The 26,666-nt window shown below is 37.8% G+C and overlaps 1 protein-coding gene across 10 annotated transcripts in view; it reads left to right on the top strand.

Moving 5' to 3' along the window:
- Positions 1-26,666, top strand: part of LOC133631685 (protein mono-ADP-ribosyltransferase PARP6) — an 84,413-nt gene that overhangs the window by 25,349 nt on the left and 32,398 nt on the right. For 9 of the 10 annotated variants that reach the window (XM_062023939.1, XM_062023944.1, XM_062023941.1 and 6 more), the window contains 6 exons: positions 9,401-9,484; positions 19,026-19,120; positions 24,387-24,447; positions 24,611-24,701; positions 24,882-24,948; positions 25,106-25,255. In XM_062023939.1, the coding sequence (XP_061879923.1) occupies positions 9,401-9,484; positions 19,026-19,120; positions 24,387-24,447; positions 24,611-24,701; positions 24,882-24,948; positions 25,106-25,255 (548 nt within the window). The remainder of the gene's footprint in view (positions 1-9,400; positions 9,485-19,025; positions 19,121-24,386; positions 24,448-24,610; positions 24,702-24,881; positions 24,949-25,105; positions 25,256-26,666) is intronic. The other variant, XM_062023943.1, reaches the window with a different exon arrangement.

The following is a 26,666-nucleotide window of genomic DNA, read 5'->3' as shown; positions in this document are numbered from 1 at the left end:
GCAAACTCCCATGGATCTTCAAGGATCCTGCCGAGAGTATAGAGTTGGTCCACAGTTCCACGACCAAGATGAAAACCACACTGATCCTCCTGAATCCGAGGTTCGACTATTCAGCGTAGCCTCCTCTTTAGTACACCTGAATACACCTTACCGGGAAGGCTGTGGCGTGTGATACCACAATAGTTGGAACACACCCTCCGGTTCCTTAAATCACCACCCCTGTCTGCCAAAACAGAGGCACCGCCCCCGATGTCCACGCAATGCTGCAGAGTCTTGTCAACCACAACAGCCCCACAGCATCCAGAGCCTTAAGGAACTGTGGGCAGATCTCATCCACAGGAACTTCTTAACTACCTCGGCAACCACCACCCCACAAATAGGAGAGTCCATCGCGGAGTCCCCAGGCACTGCTTCCTCATAGGTGGGATTGAGGAGATCTGCCTTCTTTTGTAATTCAAGTTTTCATTACCTATATGTATCGTTGCATTTGAAACAATTGTATTGTTGATAATAGAGGCAATTAATAATTATTCATTATCAATAGTGTTATTTCTATTGTTATTTTTATTGCTCCATTCATAGTGTAAAAATGTTCATTGTCATTTCTTTGTTATTTATATTTACTTCACTAACTGCTTCTCTGCTATCACTTTTTGTATCATATTCGTACATATCATATTTGCTGATAATGTTCTGTTTTCGTTGTTGTTTCTTTGTCTTATCCCCCTTTGTCCCCGCAATTTCCCCCTCTGTCTTCCTTTTTTTTCTTCTTTCTATCCCCTCCTGCTCCATCTTTTTAATAAAGTGAAATAGAAATCAGGCAACAAGAAAAGTATCCCACACTTCTCTTTTGTAAAGTAAATCTCTACTGCAAATACGGGCATCTACATCAAAAACAATATGATTTGCCTGAGTGGCTTGACAGGACAAAAAAAAAAAGGAGGAGATCTTCAAATTATTCCTTCCACCGATCCACAACATCCCCAGTCGACACCAGCCGCCCACCGTCCCCACTATACAAGGTGTTGACAGTGCACTGCTTCCTCCTCCTGAGGCGGCGGATGGTGATCCAGAACCGCTTTGAAGCCGTCCGGAAGTCGTTCTCCATGGCTTCTCCAAACTCCTCCCATGTTCGAGTTTTTGCCTCCACACACCGCTTGGCCTGTCGGTACCTGTCCACTGCCTCCGGAGTACCATGAGCCTAAAGGACCCGATAGGACTCCTTAAGCTTGACAGCATCCCTCAGCGTTGGTGTCTTGGGATTACTGCCACGGCAGGCATCAACCACCTTGCGGCCACAGCGCCGATAGGCTGTCTCGACAACAGAGCCACGAAACATGGTCCACTCAGACTAAATATCCAGCGCCTCCCTCGTAACATGTTTGAAGTTCTCCCAGAGGTGAGAATTGAAACTCTCTCTGACAGGAGACTCTGCCAGACGTTCCCAGCAGACCCTCACTTTGCATTTGGGCCTACCAGGTCTCCCCCACCTATCGGTTGAAAGCTCCACCCCTCTCTTCACCCAACTGGCCAAAACATGAGACCGCAAATCCGATGATACAACCACAAAGTCATTAATCGAACTGCGGCCTAGGGTGTCCTGGTGCCAACTGCTCATAGGACACCCTTATGTTTGACCATGGTGTTTGTTACATAGAATCTGTGACCAGCACAAAATACCAATAACAAAACATCACTTTGGTTCAAATCTGGGCGTCCGTTTCTGCCAATCACGCCTCTCCAGGTCCCACTGTCATTGCCAACGTGAGCGTTGAAGTCACCCAGCAGAACAAGGGACTCACCTGAGGGAGCACTTGCTCCATCCATCCATTTTTCTACCGCTTGTCGCTTACGGGCTGGCGGGGGGTGCTGGAGCCTATCCCAGCTGCACATGGGCGGAAGGCGGGGTACACCCTGGACAAGTCGCCAGCTCATCGCAGGGCCAACACAGATAGACAGACAACCTTCACACTCACTAAATATATGTAAATAGATATTTCAACTTAATGTACAACTTTCCACCAACAAATGGGCCGAGAATAAATCCTCAGTTTGATTAGTTATTATAATAAACACAAACTGGAAACATGCCCTCTGTCTGGCTTTTTAACATTTTGCCATTTCTTTTAACTTAGTCATGTACAAAATGAGGGAGACGATACTGGAATTAAAAAAAAAATTAAAGGCAGTTAAATAATATTAATAATATCGAAGAAACACAAACATATCCAGTAGCCTCTCTAACACACTCTTTAGATGAACATAAATCAATAAAAATGCACATATTTTTGTGCCAGTACTGGAATCCTATATAACTTTTATACCAGTGTTAACTATGCAGCATGGGGTAATCGGTATGGACACTTTTACTATCAACTGCTATCCCTAGTGGTTTGCTCACACAGCTGTTAGTCAGCCAAAACAAAACACGTTTATAAGTGTTATAAGTGTTAAAACTATTGCCAAATAAATAAAAGTACTGATAAATGGCCTATTGATGCACCCTGGAAGAAACATAGTTATTTAAACAAGACACTTGCCTCATGTGGTTTCTGCCACCGCTGCGGGAAATTAGTTTGGATTTTGCTTCCTGTTTTTAAAGCGCCCTATTTTGCCTCTGACTGGCCCTGACCTTAGCCAATCGTGACTCATCTTACCTAAATCAGCCAATCATCAGGGGTTTTCTCATATGTAAACGTGGCGATGTTGTCAACAAAAACGCCACAAAAAATGTTAAGCGACGTTTTTGTAACAACTGTGATTAATCACGATTCAAAAGTGCAATTAATCTGATTAAAATAATTATTGATTGGACGACGTAATTCTACTTTGTCGCCAGTCCAGACAAGAGACTAGGGTTTCTTGCATGTGTTTGCAATATTCGATAAAGATGCATTTGTCCCACCTAAAAAAATGTACCTCACAAATACACGTGCTTTTATTTTGAAAGCGCAACACAGCGTCATTCCTTCACAAGCTCTGAGTGTGGGGGCGGTAGAGAGAGAGCAGGCTGGACGGCGACACTAACAGACGGTCAATTGAGAACATTGCCATGAATATTGCTTTTTTTTATAACGTCTTGTCGTTTTTTTATATTCGTATTTTGAGTCAAGTCATCTGATTTCTGGCAGGGTCACTTATCCATTATTTAATTGCTAAATTTGCTGGTGCAGCCAAGTAACGTAAATACTAGCTCAAATGTTTTGTCATTTTCCATTCAGCAAAATGCTACCACTAAAAAAAAGACAAAAGAATGAAACAGGAGCAGAATTTACTGTTATTTTAAAGAGTAACGTCAGTGTAAGTAACGTTTACAGTACAACACGAACACAACACCTAATTTATACTTGACCATTTATCAACATGCATGACATTATATTATGTGCAATTAGGTCTTACAGTAGAATGATATCACATAGAGAAGTGAAGGAGGTGAAGTAATGAAATGTGGGCCGAGGAAGCTCAGTTGAGGTCATGAATGAGTGAAATGTATTAACTTGTTATTACTTTCTAAACAATTGTATTTTAGCATGAGAATAATTCATAAAGTCGGAGTGTCAGGTGGAGCTTCAGGGCATAAGGAAATATTTCAAAATCATATTATTGACTATAATAAGAAAGGAAAACAGCTGATGACTGATGTCAAGTTGATATTTTTTTTAATAATTCTTCACTATTTTCCACATTACTATAGGGTTTGGATTATATTTTCAGTGAAATGCTGATACATTACATCAGTGTAAGTAATGTTGTGTGGTGTAAATACAATAATGCCACCCACGAACATCACAAGCTTGAGGCAGGGAGTCAAAGTGAAGGAAAGACAGGAGTAAACAGACAGGTAAAAAAGAGTAATATGTCATGACTGTCTTGAGTTTCCAATAATTTCTACAACTCTTATTTTTCTGTGATAGAGTGATTGGAGCACATACGTGTTGGTCACAAAAAACATTCATGAAGTTTGGTTCTTTTGTGAATTTATTATGGGTCTACTGAAAATGTGACCAAATGTGCTGGGTCAAAAGTATTCATACAGCAATGTTATTATTTGGTTACATGTCCCTTGGCAAGTTTCACTGCAATAAGGCGCTTTTGGTAGCCATCCACAAGCTTCTGGCAAGCTTTTGGTTGAATTTCTGACCACTCCTCTTGACAAAATTGGTGCAGTTCAGCTAAATCTGTTGGTTTTCTTTGGGACTTTGGGAAGGCCATTCTAAAAACTTATTTCTAGCCTGATTTAGCCATTCCTTTACTACTTTTGACGTGTGTTTGTGACAACCTAAAATCATCAGCCCGAAAGTTGGGTCTTGGGCGCAGTTGGATGTTCCAACAGGACAATGACCTCAAACACATGTCAAAAGTGGTAAAGGAATGGCTAAATCCGGCTAGAATTAAGGTTTTAGAATGGCCTTCCCAAGTCCTGACTTACACGTGTGGACAATGCTGAAGAAACAAGTTAATGTCAGAAAACCAACACATTTAGGTGAACTGCACCAATTTTGTCAAGAGGAGTGGTCAAAAATTCAATCAGAAGCTTGCCAGAAGCTTGTGGATGGCTACAAAAGCGCCTTATTGCAGTGAAACTTGCCAAGGGACATGTAACCAAATATTAACATTGCTGTATGTATACTTTTGACCCAGCAGATTTGGTCACATTTTCATTAGAACCATAATAAAGTCATAAAAGAACCAAACTTCATGAATGTTTTTTGTGACCAACAAGTATGTGCTCCAATCACTCTATCACAAAAAAATAAGACTTGTAGAAATTATTGGAAACTCAAGACAGCCATGACATTATGTTCTTTAGAAGTGCATATAAACTTTTAAACGCAACAGCCAAGTTCTGTCAAACAAAATGTTTTAAGCTTTCAAGAAAAATGGTACAAGGACTTTCCTTGGCTTCATTATGATGCAGTACAGAAGGGAGTTTTGTGTTTTTATTGCACGGCAGTTACCAAAACAAGTTCACACTGTTTTCTGTAAAATCTTAGCCTACTTTTAATTAGAAATTGGAAAAAAAAAATATCGAAAAATTTAAAGCACACTGAAATAGTCATACACATGGGCAGTCTCTGACTGCACAAGAAAGTCATTGTATAAATGCACACTTGTCCAGTGCTTTGGCAAATTAACAACCCATTAACAACCCGTTCTACGCCCCTGTGTGTTCGCCATCATCTTCTTCTTGCGTTTGTTTGGCGTGTTGCGAAACACGACCTACTGCGTTGCGGTCTTTATTCTTCCATAGTTTCGGTATGTCCTGTGTCTGTCTGTGTGTAGGTGTGGCATATGTATTACAAACCCCGTTTCCATATGAGTTGGGAAATTGTGTTAGATGTAAATATAAACGGAATACAATGATTTGCAAATCATTGTATTCCGTTTATATTCTATATATATATATCTAACACAATTTCCCAACTCATATGGAAACGGGGTTTGTACATCCATGGCCGCCATTTCGTATACACAGATCATGCGCTGTGTGTATGGGGCCTCAAGATCCGTTTTCTGCAAATAATCGCATGTAAAATGGCAATCAATGAATGACAGGGCGCTTCATGTGAAGTTTTACCACAAACAGATTCCTAGCCTTCCTGCTCCATCGCTAAACAAAATATATTGGCAAATTTTCTCTGAGCATTTACTGGTTTGCTGTGTTACTGCTGGACTTGTTAATATAAGTACTCGGTTTGAATTCCACCTGTATGCCAGTGTTAATTTTGTTGACTAATAATTTTAATCATAGTTATTGTCAATGACCTATTTTCTCCTGATGAAAATAAAACAATAACGAATCAAATCAGAATGCACGTTGACTAAGACGATAACAAAGTTAACGGACATTTTCGTCGACTAAAACTGTTGACAGAAACAAAATCCAACCATATTTAATTTGGTCATGTAGATTGGTGGGACAGTTTGGTAATATATCGGATCACAGCTCTTACACAGCGCACTTAATGAAAATGAGGCTAGCAGTTACTTATTAAGGAGAGCCAATCAGATGCTTTTCCTTGTGAGATGAGGAATTTGAAATCCTCACCGCAAGAACAATAATATGTGGATTCAATATGTTTCACATTGTGATATGTGTACACTTATGGGAAAGTGAAGAGCACACATTTTTAAAAATGTTTTGATGCTAAATGATGCCATCAGCAGGCGAGTCATTGTGACATCTACACAACTGTAAGTTAAAGCTAAGTGTATTTACTGCCTTCGGTTCTCCTGCATTCATAAACAAATTATAATGAAGGCATGCATCAGAACTTCATTTCAAAGCACACATACATACTGTACATAACTGCTTTTCCACAGACGTAGCATAAAACATAGAAAAACAATCATTGGTACTTTAACTTTTAACTTTAAAATAGTGCCTGCAAGATATTTATTGGCATTGACCATTGTATGCATCATACATCATTCCTGCCCATAAAATCATGCTATTTCTATGTTAAACAAATACTTTGCAGGCAGTCTAAATAAAGGTGTTTTCAAATAAACTTTAAAAAGGCCTTATCTTTTATACTTAATATTTTAGTCGACTAAATTTACTGTCATTTTAGCTGAATAAATGTTGCGTAATTTCATTACTGGATTAAAGGCCTACTGAAACCCACTACTACCGACCACACAGTCTGATAGTTTGTATATCAATGATGAAATCTTAACATTGCAACACATGCCAATACGGCCGGGTTAACTTATAAAGTGCAATTTTAAATTTCCCGCCGCACTTCCGGTTGAAAAAGCCTTCGGAGGATGACGTATGCGCGTGACGTAGCCCGGGGAACAGAGGTATGCCTTCCCCATTGAATCCAATACAAAAAAGCTCTGTTTTCATTTCATAATTCCACAGTATTCTGGACATCCGTGTTGGTGAATATTTTGCAATTTGTTTAATGAACAATGGAGGCTGCAAAGAAGAACGTTGTAGGTGGGATCGGTGTATAGCGGTTGGCTGTAGCAACACAACAAGGACTACTCACTTGGATAGCAGACGCGCTAGCCGATGTAGTCGCCCACCGGCCACCGCACGGATGATCGGGTGAAGTCCTTCGTCGCGCCGTCGATCGCTGGAACGCAGGTGAGCACGGGTGTTGATGAGCAGAGCAGATGAGGGCTGGCTGGCGTAGGTGGAGCGCTAATGTTTTTATCATAGCTCTGTGAGGTCCGGTTGCTATGTTGCTAAGTCAGCCTTAGCGTTGTTAGCAACAGCATTGTTAAGCTTTGCCAGGCTGAGATCTATTAACCGTGTAGTTACATGTACATGGTTTAATAGTATTGTTGATCTTCTGTCTATCCTTCCAGTCAGGGATTTATTTATTTTGTTTCTATCTGCATTTGAGACAGATGTTATCACGTTAGCTCATGCTAAAGAGCTTCGTCGATGTATTGTCGTGGAGATAAAAGGCACTGTGAATGTCCATTTCGCGTTCTCGACTCTCATTTTCAAGAGGATATAGTATCTGAGGTGGTTTAAAATACAAATCCGTGATCCACAATAGAAAAAGGAGAGAGTGTGGAATCCAATGAGCCAGCTTGTCCCTAAGTTACGGTCAGAGCGAAAAAAAATATGTATTTCACTGCATTCTAGTCCGTCACTATAACGTTCCTCGTCCACAAATCTTTCATCCTCGCTCAAATTAATGGGGTAATCGTCGCTTTCTCGGTCCGAATAGCTCTAGCTGCGTTGAAAACAATAGGAAAATATGAGGGAGTGAATAACTGACAAGGTCACGCTACTTCCGGTAGGGGCAAGGTTTTTTTTTTATCAGAGACCAAAAGTTGCGAACTTTATCGACGTTGTTCTATACTAAATCCTTTCAGCAAAAATATGGCAATATCGCAAAATGATCAAGTATGACGCATAGAATGGATCTGCTATCCCCGTTTAAATAAATAAAAAAAATTTTCAATAGGCCTTTAAAAGTTAATCAATTTAGATGCCTGAAATTAGATTAAAACTAAAATAAATGTTTGGAAAAAGACTATGACTAAAAATACATTTAAAAAACTGCTGTCAAAATGAACACAGCTGGTGTCAGTAAAATATAATGGCTGTGTTAAATTTGTTATTTTGCATTAAAAATGTAAAAACAGTTTTAGTACAAAACGTGCATCAAATTAAATGAAACTGAGTAACAAAGTATTGAAATAATTTTACATAAATAAAAAAGTGGGACATTTTGGTCAAAATAAAATTGTGCTTACGGCTCAAATTTAGCCATGATTAGATAGTTTTCACCTACTGAGCCGTTCCCATCTGGACAGGACTATACTATTCATTAAGTTAAAAAGTTAAGTTAAAGTTAAAGTACCAATGATTGTCACACACACACTAGGTGTGGTGAAATTTGTCCTCTGCATTTGACCCATCCCCTTGATCACCCCCTGGGAGGTGAGGGGAGCATTGGGCAGCAGCGTTGCCACGCCCGGGAATCATTTTTGGTGATTGAACCCCCAATTCCAACCCTTGATGCTGAGTGCCAAGCAGGGAGGTAATGGGTCCCATTTTTATAGTCTTTGGTATGACTCGGCTGGGATTTGAACTCACAACCTACCGATCTCAGGGCAGACACTCGAACCACTAGGCCACTGAGTAGGTTAGGCACTGTTTCTCAATTATTTTCTGTCACGCCCCCATAGGAAAAAAAAAAATTTCGCGCCCCCCACTTTCCACCCATCTACAAATAGAGTCAACGGTCTATAAACTCGTTATAAGTACACCTCTGCAGAACATTGTAACCTTATTTTCATTAAAGAAAACAACACAGGTCTTTCCTCGTCTCCCATCGACTGCATTAAGGGGACACTTTTTTTTTCCAACCCCCTAAAAAATAAAAAAAAATGAAGCGCTCCCATGTGGACAGGGAATTTACTGTATTTGTTTGCAGTACATCAGAGTACTATACTAGCATTACGACTAATAATATGCTTTGTCACCTATAACACAAAGCATGCAGGCTTTTTTTCTGTATATATTTAAATTCTTAGCATATATGTTGGATTGCTGTTACCCTGTTCACAAAATAAAAACAATTAAACAACCAACAATGTTTTGCAGTGGAATAAGTTTGGACACCCCTGCATTACCTGCCAAGTCAAAGATAACAAATCTGCTGATATATTATTCGGACCCCTGGGGAATAAAGGCTGGTTATTTTTAATCGCTGATAAAACATATCATTGCTCTGAAGTTTGTCTTTTGAGTTTTCTGCAATCTGTGTTTATTCGGGTTTTTGAAGACGTTATAAAAAGCTGTGCTTCCAAGCCCTTGAACAGACTGTTAAAATGATGAAAAGGATGAAATGATGAAAGATGCTTTTCTCTCCCTGCTTTTCTCAAACATAATGGCTTCTTCTCTATATATATAAAAACAAACTCACAGGACATCAAAGGCCAGTGTTGGAGCGATGAGGAATCCGATGGGGAGAATGAGCCGGAGCAGTTCCTGTACGGCATCGGCATCCAGGTACGGCGTTCAGCCATATTGCTTGCTTTGTTGGTTTTTGGCACATTATTAACTTTGACAGATGGATTGTGAACGAGATTTTCTCACAAATCCATCAGAGTCAATCAAAACAGTTTGGAAAGGTGATTGGACAGCCATTGTGTGTGTTATAGCCATCATGGGCCAATTTGATAGCGCCAGTAAAGAAAAAAAAAGTTTCAAGTAGAAAACTTTCAGTGCTCTGATTCTAGCGGGAACTCTCATTCAACCCTTTTTCGACTACGCATGTACCTCCTGGTACCCCAGCACCTCCAAAACCCTCAAATCAAGACTCCAAACATCCCAGAACAAGCTAGTCAGGTTACTTCTAGACCTCCACCCCAGATCACACCTCACTCCTACCCACTTCTCCAAAGTGGGCTGGCTCAGGGTGGAGGACAGAGTAAAACAACTTGCACTGAGCCTTGTCTATAAAATTCGCTACACCTCCCCTGATACCGAAGTACAAGTCAAACTACTTCCAGAACGTAAATGACCGCCATCACCACAACACCAGGGGGAGCTCCACAAACCACGTCAAACCCAGATTCCGATCTAACAAAGGTCTTAACTCATTCTCCTTCTATGCCACATCAATATGGAATGCACTCCCAACAGGTGTAAAAGAATGTGCATCTCTATCCTCCTCCAAAACCGCACTAAAAGAACACCTCCAGGCAGCTACAACCCTAGCCTAACCCCATCCCCCCACCACATCCCACCTCCCCGGATTGTAAATAATCAAATGTATATACTTGTTCTTATGCTTTCTGAGCTCACTATGTTCACCGCTCGCTGTACATATCCGACAAAGTGAGACCTACACTGTTACAATGTCCATTTCTCAGATGATATAATTGTTGATGACTGAAGTATGCTGATAGCAACCCAACCTAATACCCCCGCCCCAACCCCCTCCGCATCCTACCCCCCGGATTGTAAATAACTCTGATGATTAACTTGTGTGATGACTGTATTATGCTGATAGTATATATTTGTACCATGAATTGATTTACGTGGACCCCGACTTAAACAAGTTGAAAAACTTATTCGGGTGTTACCATTTAGTGGTCAATTGTACGGAATATGTACTGTACTGTGCAATCTACTAATAAAGGTTTCAATCAATCAATCAATCAAATCTGTTTTAACTTATTAGGAAAAATGTAACGGGTAATCTAATTAATTACTATTTCAAACGTTTCAATGCCATGTAGGAGCAAAATGTGACATGCTTTTATTGTGGTAAGCCAACAAGATAGGGTCAGAGGCGTTGCTTTGAAGAAGACACTCTTTTAATAGTGCAAGCGACAGTAAACTTTTATTTAAAGGTGCAAACTAGATAGGGCACGCACAACCCAGGTACCGTAAGATGGCACCGTTGCATTTTACGTGAATCGGTGCCTTGTAGGACTGGTGGGATTCGGTCGGTGCCAAAAAAAGTGCCGGATTCGGTTCCCATTCCAACTGCTAATAGTACACACTAGGGTTGTACGGTGTACCGGTATTAGTATAATACCGCAATACTAATGAATCATACTCGGTACTATACTGCCTCTGAAAAGTACCGGTCCGTCAAAATGTAAACAAACGCCATTGGTGGATCTACACCTAATATCCACTGTAATGATACCAAGTACAAGAGCGTATCTAGACAGACTTAGACTTCCTTTTTATTGTCATTCAAATTTGAACTTTAAACGACATTTCATTTAATTAGCTCATGGTAGTGCAGGATAAAAAAGCAATAAGGTGCATATATTAGTTTAAATTTTCCTGAGGGAACTCTCCTGAAGGAATCAATAAAGTACTATCTATCTATCTATATGCATATACGCGGCAGCACGACTTTTAACAGGGGCCAGGAAACGCGAGCATATATAACCCCAATTCTTGAGAGTTTGCACTGGCTCCCTGTTCATTTTAGAATTGATTTTAAAACCTTGCTGTTTGTTTTTAAAGCTTTACATGGACTGGCATTTCAGTATATCTCTGACCTCATCCAAATTTACACTCCTGCGCGCGCTCTGAGGTCCGAGAGCCAGCTCCTGCTCGTGGTGCCCAGGACGAGACTTAAAACCAGGGGAGACAGGGCCTTCTCTGTGGTTGGCCCTAAGCTCTGTAACACTCTGCCCCTCCATGTTCAAACTGCTTCCACAGTGGAGTGTTTTAAGTCTCGTCTTAAGACCCACTTTTATTCTTTGGCTTTTAACACTACGTGAATTGTGTGGTCTTCTGTCCTCTGTTGTCCTCTTTTTTTTCTTTTTTTTTTATAAATTTTGATTTCTATTTACTGTTTTAATTGGTTTTACCCTTTAAAATCGTTTTTAATCATATTTATTTTTATATTGTTTTTATATTGGTTTTATATTTATTTATTTTTAGTTTTTATTCAGTTATTGGTGGAGCATAATATTGTTTTTAATATTGTTTTTAATATTGTTTTTAACATGGCTTTGCAGCACTTTGGAAACATTCTTGTTGTTTAAATGTGCTATATAAATAAAGTGGATTGGATTGGATTGATATATAAATAAATAAATAAATAAATAGGTTAATGTACAGATAAATATATTGCGCTATGATTACGTCGATATTTTTTGGCATCACAACATCTTCTTTCGGGTTTTTTTAATTTATATTATGTTTATAAAGTCAGTAAATATGTCTCTGGACACATTATGACTTTGAATATGACCAATGTCTGATCCTGTAACGATTTGGTATCGGATTGATACCCACATTTTTTCATCCAAAACTAATGTAAAGTATCTAACAACAGAAGAATAAGTGGTTATTACATTTGAACAGAAGTGTAGAGAGAACATGTTAAAAGAGAAAGTAAGCAGATATTAACAGTAAATGAACAAGTAGATTAATAATACATTTTCTACCACTTGTCCTTAATAATTTTGACAAAATAATAGAATGGAAGATGACACAATATGTTACTGCATACGTCAGCAGCTAAATTATGAGCCTTTGTTTGCTTACTTACTACTAAATGACAAGTTGTCTAGTATGTTCACTAATTTATTTAAGGACAAACTTGCAATAAGAAACATATGTTTAATGTACCCTTAGATTTTTTGTTAAAATAAAGCCAATAATGACATTTTTTGTGGTCCCCTTTATTTAGAAAAGTACCGAAAAGTATCGAAATAATTTTGGTACGATATCGGTACCAAAATATTGGTATCGGGACAACACTAGTACACACAATTTTATAGTTAGCATTTACCACTTGATATTTGGGATATTAGGAGAACAGACCCTAAGTCATGGTGTCATAAAAAAAAGTGTATTGCACGACACGGCAGTAACTTTTGTTAGCAGTAAAGACAAAACTGCTTAGTCTGTATTATTAGCAATACAGCCAGTATTACATACCAACAGCTGTGTAGCACAACCGACATTTTAAAGTGCATGCAGAGGTAGATAAAGTTTCTCACCACTCAGGACATCACAAATTCAGCTACTGCCACGTTAAGGAGTTAAAATTAATCGGGACTTTATGACTACAGCCACACCTGGTAATGCAAAGGTTTTTTGACCTGGCACTAATTAGAGAGCCCGATGGTTATTTGCACCCGGCCAGTATCTTATTAAACATTTATTGTAATAGTTGCAGCGAGAATAAATAAATACAATTTTGCGCTAGGCACATTTGAATGGCAATATAAAACATAGTAATAGGTGGCTTTTAAAAGCAGCGACTCGTACCATATTTCACTTGAACATAATAATAACGTGTTACTATCCAAGACTTGTAATTGAAATGTAAATCCAAGTAAGTGGGGAGGGGCTTGAAGTCCATCTTTTTGCAAGTCGCAGAACATAAAAGTACAGTGGAAGATAAGGATGAAAGTGCACCGAGCTGTGCAATCGCCGTGGAGATAAAGAGTCCGACTCCCCGTCTAGACACTAAAAGGCGTGGACGACAGACTCAGGCCCGCTTCCGTCTTTTTTTAGTCAGATGCGCAAAACTGCATCGCTGCAGATCAGGCAGACCTTGCCTGATCTGATATGGGTAAATATACCTTTTCAAGATACTTCCTGTATGTCAACCTTGCAAGGCATCTGGATTTCAGTTCAGTTCAGTTCATTTATTTATTTAATTAAAAAAAAAATCAAACAAAGGAATACAAATACAAATAAAACAGTTTTATCAAAATAGAATAAATTATGAATGAAAAGGCCAGAAATAAGTTAAAAACGTATACTTGGCATTTCTAACACTTTAGACACGATGGGTTGGAATGTTAGCACAGTGGTGGCCTATGGTATGGTCATAGCAAAGAGATGCATTTTGAGAGTGTGGAAATTTGACTCACCACCTAAGTTTGAAGCCTGGTTGAGGGAGCTAGTGGGAATCCTAAACATTGAAACATTTAGATATGAGATATCTGGTAAAGTACATACATTTTGTGATGTGTGGAGACCTATCTTGGAATACCTGAAACAGTATTCAACCCCCCTAAGAAGTATCTGTCTTGGCATAATTGATGTGATTGATGAAAGTGGACATTCAACTAATATGTTAAGCCTCTTTGTATGTATTTTGTTTTTACACGTTATAATCTCTGTAAAAAAACTTCTTCATTCATTATTTTTTATTTTCATTATTTATTTATTTATTTTATTGTATGTGTATATGTTTGTAGTAAGAAAACTGACAACAAAAATACTTTGAAAAAACAAACAAAAAAACATATGATATATTCACCCTATTTTCACAAAGTTAATAATTGGCTTTCAACGTTGGCGACTACAAAGCCAAATTTTTATTTTACAACTAAACCAATAATGAAGAAATAATTTTACTCAATAATATCTTTTCATGATCACAATTTTTAGACTTGTTTAGAGATTTACATTGTTTTAATCCACTATCAAATTTGTTCCATAATTATTAACACATCTGATTGAAATACTTCTTTACATTGTCACTGTTCCAAATCTAGATTTATTAAAGATCTCACTTCCTTTCAGATTATAATAACTTTCACTTTTTACAAATCTGTTTTGAATGTTGTTTGGTAGAATTGTTGCATGTGCTTTATAATAGTTTTTTAGGATATTATACTCTACCAGTTCATGAGATCTTAATACATTTAACTTTTTGAATATTGGGTTTGTTTCTTAGGGCTCTTTTCTGCAGAAGGAAGATTGGATTTAAATATGATTAACAGGCACTGCCTTACATGTCAATACAATATGTTAGATATGGAACGATCAGTGAATTATACAAACTATACACTGCTTTTTGATTTAGAAAATCCTTCACTTTGTGTAAAATAGCAATAGTTTTAGATACTCTTGCCTTTGTATCATTAATATGTGATTTCCATGACAAATATTCATCAATCACCCAAAAACTTGATCTCTTGTGTTCTTTGAATCGCAACTCTTTCGACATATAATGAGTGAAGTGAAGTGAATTATATTTATATAGCGCTTTTCTCTAGTGACTCAAAGCGCGTTACATAGTGAAACCCATGATCTAAGTTACATTTAAAGCAGTGTGGGTGGCACTGGGAGCAGGTGGGTAAAGGGTCTTGCCCAAGGACACGACGGCAGTGACTAGGATGGCGGAAGCGGGGATCGAACCTGCAACCCTCAAGTTGCTGGCACAGCCGCTCTACCAACCGAGCCACGCCACCCGAGCCGTCCACACTTGTCCTACTTCTTCAAAAAAATAATACATTTCGTTCTAGAATAATTTACATCAAACCATCTTTTGATTTTGATAAACTCGTTTTCAACCACCTTTAACACATTTGCAGTATTTTGCCCTGAATAATACACTGAAACAGTTTGGAAACCATAGTAATATCATTGACGCACATGAGGAAGAGTATTGGTCCAAGGACCGATCCTTGTGGTACTCCACAACTAATATAAATAAACTAGAAGGCAGGGTTTGGGTATCACTGCAAGCTTACAATTCAAGGCTATGCCAAACATAATAGCCATTTTATCAGAACAGTGCAACACGTCTTCATGCAAACACAAAGCAAATCAACATTATGTACTTTACTCTAATTACTTTCGTTATGGACAGTTATTTGTCCAAAATCTCAAAATAACAGTAGTTTAAAAAGATGTCTGGGATCTGCACCAAAATATGTTGCATTCGTCCTGACTGCTTTCCCTCTGCAAATTGTTTTGCAAATTGGTATAGTAGATTTTTTGTGGTATGTGAAGGAGGGACAATGAGTAAATGTTTTTGGGTAAAATTAAATAATACTAAGAAAAAAAACTGTTAATGTATAAGTAAAAATCAAATAGAAACAATTATACAAGGTCATGATGACATAGAAATACAGTTGTAGTATCAGAAAACAAGTGTTTTTAAGTTGAGAAAAAGTAATATTACAAGAAAAAAAGTAATATATTAGAAAAAAAGTATTTCAAACAAATTCAGTTGTCTTTTTTTCCCAAACATAATTTTATATATACTTTTTTGTTCTCATTTTACATATTTGCTATTGTGAAATTGTACGTTTCACTTAAAACAAATTTAATTCAATTCTCTTCAATGTTGTAATAATTACACTTGCAAAGTATAAATGCAAAATCCTAATTTAAGTAGGGCAGTCTGCACCACTTTTGCACTTTGTAAAATGTTATTAGAAATATATAATACATTTATAAATAATCAATACATTTGAAAAATGTAATACACATACTGGTACTACAAATGTATTGTGAAATTGTACGTTTCACTTAAAAATAATATAATGCAATCCCTTCAGTGTAATATGTCCACTTATAAAGTACAAGTGCAAAATACTCATTTAAATAGGGCAGTCTGCACCACTTTTGCACCTTGTGAAATTGTATTAGAAATATATATTACATTTATGAATGATGAATAGATTAAAATCATAAATGGAACATAAATACAAATGTAAAAGTATCTGTTCCACTTAAACAATACGATTCAATTATCTTCAGGGTTGTGATAATTACACTTACATGCGAAATCCTCATTTAAGTAGAGCAGTCTGCACCACTTTTGCGCTTTGTAAACTTTTGTTAGAAATGTATAATACATTTATAAATAATCAATACATTTGAATAATAAACGTAATACAAATACTGGTACTACAAATGTATTGTGAAATGATACGTTTCACTTAAAAATAATACAATTCCAATTCTCTTCAGTGTAATATTTCCACTTATAAAGTATTCGTGCAAAATCCTCATTTAAATAGGGCAGTCTGCACTACTTTTGCACTTTGTGGAATCGTATTAGAAAATTGTAATACATTTATAAATAATACATACATTAAAATTATAACCGTAACATGAATACAAATGTAAAAGTATCCGTTCCATTTAAAAAAATACAATTCAATTATCTTCAGCGTTGTAATAGTTCTACTTTAATCTCATACTTACAGCTTTTTACTATACAATTACAACTTGTATACAATATATCCGGAAATATTTCAAGGCGCTTCACTTTTTCCACATTTTGTTATGTTACAGCCTTATTTTAAAATTGAAAACATTCATTTTTGTCCACAAAATTCTAGAGACAATATGTAAAAAAAAATAAAAAAATAAAAACCACATGTACACAAGTATTCACAGCCTTTGCTCAATATTTTGATTGCCTTTTTTTTTCCTGGATGAAAACCAAAGCTTCCCATCCAACCTGATGGTGCTTGAGAGGTGCTGCAAAGAGGAATGGGCGAAACTGCCCAAAGATATGTGTGCCAAGTTTGTGGCATCGGTTTAAAAAATACGTGAGGATGTATTACAGCCAAATGTGCATCAATAAAGTATTGAGCAAAGGGTTTGAATACTCGTATACATGTGATTTTTTTTAATTTTTTATTTGCTTAATTTTTACATCGTCATTGTGGGGTATTGTCTGTAAAATGTTGAGGACAAAAACAAATGTATTCCACTTTGCAATAGAGCTGTAACATAACAAAAGGCGGAACAAGTGATGTGCTGTGAATAGGGTTGCAAAGGGGCGGAAAGTTTCCGGAAATTTACCACGGGAAGTTAAGCTTGGGAAGTTTGGAAATATTGACCATTTTTTGATTATTTAAAGTTGGACACCGTCCATGGGAAATAATGGGAATATATGGGAATTAATGGGGAATTACAATAATTATATATTATTGGGCACTTGTCTATTTGCTGCTGCATCTTTGTGGCATTTTTGACGTAGCTCTTTGCACAGTATTTGCAAATATACACGGCCTTTCCACCTACATTGGTTGGGGGGGGAATGTCTCCACACATCAGATGGTGTACATGGCATTATTCTGTTTGTATTTATTTATTCTTGTAAAACACTAATGCAATTCCACACACATATATAAATAGTCAGCTAAACATTTGGAGTAGTCTTTAAAAATATTTTACTGATGGACAAATGTATAGAAATAGGCTAGATGAATAAATGAACACTCAATCAGCATGCTAAATCAAACTCTGTATGACAACAGAATGGCTAGCAGAACAGAAGGCAAAGGAAACTACACGTTTTGATTTAGTATTTGCCAGTTGAACTTTACAAATCACAAAAAAGGTAAATTCGGATCGCTAACATTGTTAGCATAAATTAATTTTTTTGATTGATTGAAACTTTTATTAGTAGATTGCACAGTACAGTACATATTCCGTACAATTAACCACTAAATGGTAACACCCGAATATGTTTTTCAACTTGTTTAAGTCGGGGTCCACGTTAATCAATTCATGGTAATGGGATTTAACATAGAGAAAATTAGCATCACGGCTAACGGAGAACTATTTTCGGTTCATTATGAGACTGTGGTGGTACATAAACCTAGCTAGCTAGAGATATTGACCCCAAAATCATTTTAACAAGTACAGGAACAGCTAGCAAGCTTGAGTAGAAGTCTGCTGGAGTAGCCTACAGTCATACAGTAACAAGCAATTACACCTCTATTAAACTTAAATGCCATATATCAAATATATTTACCCCAGTCATATCATCAACACTTACCTGACTGGATGAAGGAATTGGGCTCAAATACTAGTGTGGCCTCAATAGCCCTGCTGTAGTGTGTAGCATGCTGGGAATTATCTGTGCATGTGATGGAGGAATGCACAGTGCAGGTTTGAAATTCTACTGAATTTGCATTAAATCTGGTTGTTTTAGCTAATAATCATGCTGCAAGATCTAGCATGTTGCATTCAATGTTTATTCCCATTAATTTCCCATTAATTCCCGTTAATTTCCATATATTCCCGTTAATTCCCATGGAAAGTTTCCGACTTTGAATATTCCCGGAATTTTGCAATCCCTGCTGTGAATACTTTCCGGATGCACTGTATATTGTGACTTAATTTTTATTTATTGAATAATTTTTTTTACAAAATAGCCGCTGCGAAAATTATAGAATAGACTTGGTGGTTGCCTCAAAGCAAGTTATTTTCCAAATTATTTTCACCTTTTAAGAATGCTTGATAAAGACAAAAGTATGTTAAATGTGCTGCATGTTTTGACGGCAAACTATGCTTGTGACAGGGGGGCTGCGCTGCTGACCTCTACCGCCACCCTCAGCTCGATGCAGATATCGAGGCGGTTAAGGACATCTACACCGACAGTGCTATCTCCGTCAGGTATACACACACAAACACACACACGCACACACATTATTGTATTGGTTATCTTCTTGAGACCTCTAAAAAATGCCCACTTCTTTAGGACTACCATTCCTAGATATATAAAGATTTGTATTTATAACATTAATAATATATACATCAGGGGTCCCCAAACTACGGCCATCATCCAAAATCAGGCCCGCGGGAAGTCCCAAGTATAAAAAAAAAAAAAAAAATGTATTTATTTTTTTTATTTTTATTTATTTATTTAAAAATTTTTTTTTTTCTTATCTACTTTGTACCGCTTGCTACTCATGGTGTCTCCTAGCCGTTCAGGCAAATCATATTGTCTATAAATGCATTTTCTCATCGATAACGGGACATCATCGCGCGCGCGGAAAGTGCGCTATATATCTAATAGGACGGCGTGGCGAAGTTGATAGAGTGGCTGTGCCAGCAATCAGAGTGTTGCTGGTTACTGGGGTTCAATTCCCACCTTCTACCTTCCTAGTCACGTCCGTTGTGTCCTTGGGCAAGACACTTCACCCTTTGCCTCTGATGGCTGCTGGTTAGCGCCTTGCATGGCAGCTCCCGCCATCAGTGTGTGAATGTGTGTGTGAATGGGTAAATGTGGAAATACTGTCAAAGCGCTTTGAGTACCTTGAAGGTAGAAAAGCGCTATACAAGTATAACCCATTTATCATTATTTATTTATAATATATATATATATATATATATATATATATATATATATATATATATATATATATATATATATATATATATATATATATATATATATATATAATATACTGTATATATATCTAATATATATATATATATATATATACCGTAATTTCCGGACTATAAGCCGCTACTTTTTCCCCTCGTTCTGGTCCCTGCGGCTTATACAAGGGTGCGGCTTATTTACGGCCTGTTCTTCTCCGACACCGACGAAGAGGATTTCGGTGGTTTTAGTACGCAGGAGGAAGACGATGACACAATGATTAAAGACTGACTTTTCATATACCGGTAGGCTGGTTATTTTGATAACGTACAGACGAGCACTTTGTATTACTTTGCACCGTTGTATTATTTGTACTCTGCACGAATGCTGTTCGCCATGTCAAAGATGTGAAAGTTTGATTGAATGATTGAAAGATTTATTGTTAATAAATGGGACGCTTTGCGTTCCCAAACAGTCATCTCTGTCCCGACAATCCCCTCCGTGGTAGCAGGAACCCCTATATACTACGGTAATTACACATCAAAACCCTGCGGCTTATAGTCGGGTGCGGCTTATATATGGAGCAATCTGTATTTTCCCCTAATTTTAGCTGGTGCGGCTTATAGTCAGGTGCGGCTTATAGTCCGGAAATTACGGTATATATATATATATATATATATATATATATATATATATATATATATATATATATATATATATATATATATATATATATATATATATATATATAAAAAAAAATATATATATATATATATATATATATATATATATATATATATATATATATATATATATATATATATATATATATATATATATATATATATATATATATATATATATATATATATATATATATATATTATAAATAAATAATGATAAATGGGTTATACTTGTATAGCGTTTACTTCAAGTTATTACAGTATGTCTCTGTAAACATATGTATTTTATTTCTGTTACTCATTTTGGCGCATTTCAATTTCTTACACACACTTGTTATGACATATGTTGACAAGAGGGGGAGCACTTTTAAAACCGACACACAGTCAATTTGAAAAATCCCTCCTTTTTGGGTCCACCCTAATTTTGATAGATTTCACCACCAGGGGTGAAAATGAGACATTCCTTATTAGATGCAATGGTTTTCTGTATTGGGACCATGATTTATGTCCTCATATGGAAGGTACTTTTCCTTGTTGATGTCTCCAAAAGGGTGGAAATACAAGAACACACACACACACATACGCACACACACACACACACACTCGTCCCACTCCCACTTCAGTCGCACCTGGGACATCAGGTCATCATTAAAACCAGAGAGACTAATATGTGTTTGCGTAGAGATAAGAAACGCAATAAGATCCTTGTGTAAATCTCTTCAAGCAAAACAAAGGCCCAAGAGAGTAACTTCTTTGGCACAGGTGACAAAACTCAAAGCCCGGGGGCCAAATGAGGCCCGCCACATGATTTTAAAGTGGCCTGCTGCATCATTTGATGTGGCACGCCACATAATTATATGTGGCCTGCTGCGTTATCTTATGTGATACAGTATATGCCGCATTATTTTATTCGTCATTTTATTTGGTATGCTGCTTTATTCTATGTGGCCCAAAACTTCATTTATGTGGCCTGCAAAAAAAAAAAAGGCTGAAAATGATAAAGCGCATTCTGACAAAATGCATGTATTCTTCTTTCAATTCGTACTGTATTCAATTGCATGTGTTCTTTACTTAAATATTATCGGATGCTGCAACAAGCAAAGCAAGTTGTTCATCAATCTGTTGGTAAAAATGAAAGTAATTAAATAGCTTGCAATGGAAATTGGATGGCAGCCATAATTGCAATTTGGGCGTGAAGAAAAATGAGTTTGACATCCCTGTAAATTTAAGACTATCCATTTTGCTCGAAGGTGAAAAATACTTCCCTGACACATTCTTGGCTGGGGTTATTCTGCCTAAGTATGGTGCAGACTAGCAGTGATAAGCTCGAATTGCTCCGCCAAGTTGGCAACACGCTCAGTTATGTTTTGGAATATTTATTTTTCTAATTCAATGAATATCTGCTGTTCTTCTTCGTAGCACTGTCCGTCACTCTCATTTCCTTCCTTCTACTGCTTGGAAAAGTTAAAGTTCAAGTTAAAGTCCCAACGATAGTCACAACAAAATACAGTATCAGGGGAGCAGTGAGCAGCAGCGGTGGCCACGCTCGGGAATCATTTTGGTGATTTAACCCCCAATTCCAACCCTTGATGCTGAGTGCCAAGCAGGGAGGCAATGGGTCCTATTTTTATAGTCTTTGGTATGACTCGGCCGGGGTTTGAACTCATAACCTTCCAGTCTCAGGGCGGACACTCTAAAAAACAAAGTTATGTTGACCTCCAGCCACAAGCTAATGCTAGCAAGTGAAACAAGATGTTTGGGGAAGCTCTTACAGGGTTTACTGAGACATTTGCTACACCAACTAATGGCGGGATGCTTGGAACTCAAATTGTTGCTTGGTACTGAAATCATGACAGCTTTTATCTCAAAACACTGTTAAATTGCGGTATCACTGTAATTATATATTTTCTCAACTTGGTGCTAGAGCTGTGAATCTTTGGGCACCACACGATTCGATTCAATTCTCGGGGGTAAGGACTCCATTCAGAATCGATTCTCAATTCAAAACGATTCTCGAGTCAAAATCAATAATTTTTTAGTAACATTGTTGCAGTTCTATGATTAACTACATTGCTCCATAAAGTAGATAAACAGCTCTGATAAATGTCTATATTTTTTAAAAGAAAACTTGTTTTGCTTGATAAACTTCTACCCAAACATTTACCAAAGTGGCTAGACAGGACAGATTTTTTGGGGGGAAAAATTAAAATAAAAACATTTATTTTGAATTGATTAAGAATCCTTACACACAAGAATCACGATTCATTGGCAAATTGATTGTTTTTTAAATTTTTGTTATTAATTTATTTGAATTAGTACAATGCATATTCATCAACATAGTGCAACAATGTAAATATGCCGGAGTTAGCACAATAGCTAATTTGCATCAGTTGTCCTAAAACAGGTTAATACAGTAAACATTCAACAGGTCATGATACAAAATAATACATAAATAACAAGACATTACACATTACAAGCATACCATTAACACAGACCATGGACAAAAAAATAAAACAAACAACAAACAAACAAAAACAAGTGAATAATCTAAGTGTGCGTGCATGTCTGATTAGTTTTCAACCACTGTTTCAGTGCAGTTTTAAATGTTAAATAGGTGTCACCATTTCTGACATGGGCTGGCAGCCTTTGATAGACCCCACCATTTGGCCAAGTCTAGTCCTGCGCCTTTGTAGGTTGCAGTCCCCTCTGGTCACTGCTCTGGTGAATATCTCATAATTATCTAAATCCAAAATATTATACTTACTTAGAATGTTACAATAATGATACTTAAGGGGCTTTTTGACGCAGAACTTTCCTCCAGAAGGTCTTATCTTTGTCCATGTGATGTCAGATAAAACCAAAATTGAGCTGTTTGGCCACAATACCCAGCAATATGTTTGGAGGAGAAAAGGTGAGGCCTTTAACCCCAGGAACACCAAACCTACCGTCAAGCATGGTGGTGGTAGTATTATGCTCTGGGCCTGTTTTGCTGCCAATGGAACTGGTGCTTTACAGAGAGTAAATGGGACAATGAAAAAGGAGGATTACCTCCAAATTCTTCAGGACAACCTAAAATCATCAGCCCGGAGGTTGGGTCTTCCAACAGGACAATGACCCCAAACACACGTCACAAGTGGTAAAGGAATGGCTAAATCAGGCTAGAATTAAGGTTTTAGAATGGCCATCCCAAAGTCCTGACTTAAAATGTGTGGACAATGCTGAAGAAACAAGTCCATGTCAGAAAACCAACACATTTAGCCGGAATGCACCAATTTTGTCAAAAGGAGTGGTCAAATATTCAACCAGAAGCTTGTGGATGGCTACCAAAAGCGCCTTATTGCAGTGAAACTTGCCAAGGGACATGTAACCAAATATTAACATTGCTGTATGTATACTTTTGACCCAGCGGATATGGTCACATTTTCAGTAGACCCATAATAAATTCATAAAAGAACCAAACTTCATGAATGTTTTTTGTGACCAACAAGTATGTGCTCCAATCACTCTTATCACAAAAAAATAAGAGTTGTAGAAATGATTTGAAACTCAAGACAGCCATGACATTATGTTCTTTACAAGTGTATGTACAATTTTGACCACGACTGTACCTTTGTAGTGAGAGAAGGTCTAAAGTGTTTAGAGTTGGACCGATTAAACTTCATTTTGACACCACTAGTGTTTGCTGGTGACATCTCAAAGCGCACACAGTAGCTAAAGAAGAAGTGCAATTGTAGAGTGAATCTGAAGTCTGTTTCGTTTGATGTCCGAGACATATTTTCCAAGATAGTTACGATCGAACTCCGAATTATGACCTTGCGCATCACACTTTTGACACTGGCAGAGGTCAAAATAATCTCTGTCTGTCTTTCATCAGAGAGTACGGCATCATAGACGACGTCGACATCGAGCTACATATCAACATCGGCTTCCTAGACGTGAGTCAGCGTTCTGCCTTCACTGTGCATCTCCGCTCACTGCTGCAACTGCAACGGAGCTTGTAGTGCAAGTTTATTCATGTGTAGAGAAACGTGTCCTAATTAGCAGGCTAACGCTGTGTATATCTGCATGTGTATGTGTGTGTGTATGTGTCTGACTCAGGAGGAGGTTGCGACAGCTTGGAAAGTAATCAGAACAGAGCCCATTATTCTGAGACTACGCTTTTCTCTTTCTCAGTACCTCGATGGACCCGGTGAGTAGAGATGTCAGTGTTGATGTTCAAGGCGCTTTTTAGCAATTTGTGCCACTCACTTGAGCGTGGGAGGTGAGTACGATGTTTGCGGCACGAGGCGTTGGAGGCAAAAAAAAAAGAAAAAAGAGGAGCGTTGCGTGACTGCACCGTGTAATAATAACACAAGTCATCTTCCCCCAGAGCCGTCGGTCGATGTGTTCCAGCCCTCCAATAAAGAAGGATTCAGCTTGGGCCTGCAACTCAAGAAGTGAGTCCACACTTTGGAACACGCTGGTCTCGGATTAAACACTCCTGCTTGCTAATGACTGTGCAAAAGGAAACATCATCATCTTATAGTAGACATTAGTTGCGCTAACCTTTTCTTTTTCGCGACTGAGTGTCCTTCTTGTGTAATTCGGTGGCAGGATCCTGAGCACGTTCACGTCCCAGCAGTGGAAGCATCTCAGTAATGAGTTCCTCAAGGCCCAGCAGGAGAAAAGGCACAGCTGGTTCAAAGCAGGCGGAACCATCAAGAAGTTCCGGGCTGGGCTCAGCATCTTCTCCCCAATCCCCAAGTATGTTCCTCCATTTTTTTATTTATTATTAGAGATGTCCGATAAATGCTTTAAAATGTGATATCGGAAATTATCGGTATCGGTTTCAATAAGTAAAATGTATGACTTTTTAAAACGCCGCTGTACGGAGTGGTACACGGACGTAGGGAGAAGTACAGAGCACCAATAAACCTTAAATGCACTGCCTTTGCATGCCGGCCCAATCACATAATATCTACTGCTTTTCACACACAAGTGAATGCAAGGCGTACTTGGTCAACAGCCATACAGGTCACACTGAGGGTGACCGTATAAACAACTTAAACACTGTTACAAATATGCGCCACACTGTGAACCCACACCAAACAAGAATAACAAACACAACTCGGGAGAACATCCTCACTGTAACACAACATAAACACAACAGAACAAATACCCAGAACCCCTTGCAGCACTAACTCTTCTGTGACGCTACAATATACACCCCCCGCTACCCCCTACCCCCCCCACACCCCCACCTCAACCCCGCCCACCTCAACCTCCTCATGCTCTCTCAGGGAGAACATGTCCCACAATTCCAAGCTGCTGTTTTGAGGCATGTTAAAAAAAATGATGCACTTTGTGACTTCAATAATAAATATGGCAGTGCCATGTTGGCATTTTTTTCCATAACTTGAGTTGATTTATTTTGGAAAACCCTGTTACATTGTTTAATGCAACACAACAAAATTAGGCATAATAATGTGTTAATTTCACGACTGTATGTATCGGTATCCGTTGATATCGGAATCGTAATTAAGAGTTGGACAATATTGGACTATCGGATATCGGCAAAAAAGCCATTATCGGACATCTCTATTTATTTCATTTAAAACATTTTTTTTTTTACTGATTTTTATCTAGGACCGAAAAAGAAGCTCAGCTTGCTCTAAAATGTAAAAAAAAACACAAGTGGTCAAATCAAAATCCCCTGAAGAGCAGGGAAATCAGCGAAACAGGCTAATAGGGATGAAATAGCCTCTGTGTTTTTTCCTGACCTAACGTATAAGTGGTCAAATATGTACTTTTGTGTTCACATTTCATCGACTAAATATATGCACAAGTGCGTTCAGCTTTTGTTTAGAATTAGCTACTTTCGCAAAAACTGATGTGGCTTTCTTCTCAGTAATTCTCATGGCGTCACAGTGCATCAAACAGTGTTGAAGCTGAGCGTGCGTCAACTTCTATGTTACATTGAGAATGTAGAACAATAAACACGACGCTCAAAAATATTGTATTTGGAATCTGCATAACTCCCAAAAATTTGCGCGCGCCCGCCATTGTAATACGCGCCGTAGCCAATAAAGTCCTTCGTCTCCTCTATCCTCTTGGTGTGGGGCATTCATCTTCCGCTGTTGCCATTTCCAATACAACATGGTGTACAGTTCGAACG

The sequence above is a fragment of the Entelurus aequoreus genome, linkage group LG02 (assembly GCF_033978785.1).
Source record: "Entelurus aequoreus isolate RoL-2023_Sb linkage group LG02, RoL_Eaeq_v1.1, whole genome shotgun sequence".
Lineage (NCBI taxonomy): Eukaryota > Metazoa > Chordata > Actinopteri > Syngnathiformes > Syngnathidae > Entelurus > Entelurus aequoreus.
This window is presented reverse-complemented; position numbering and strand designations above follow the sequence as displayed.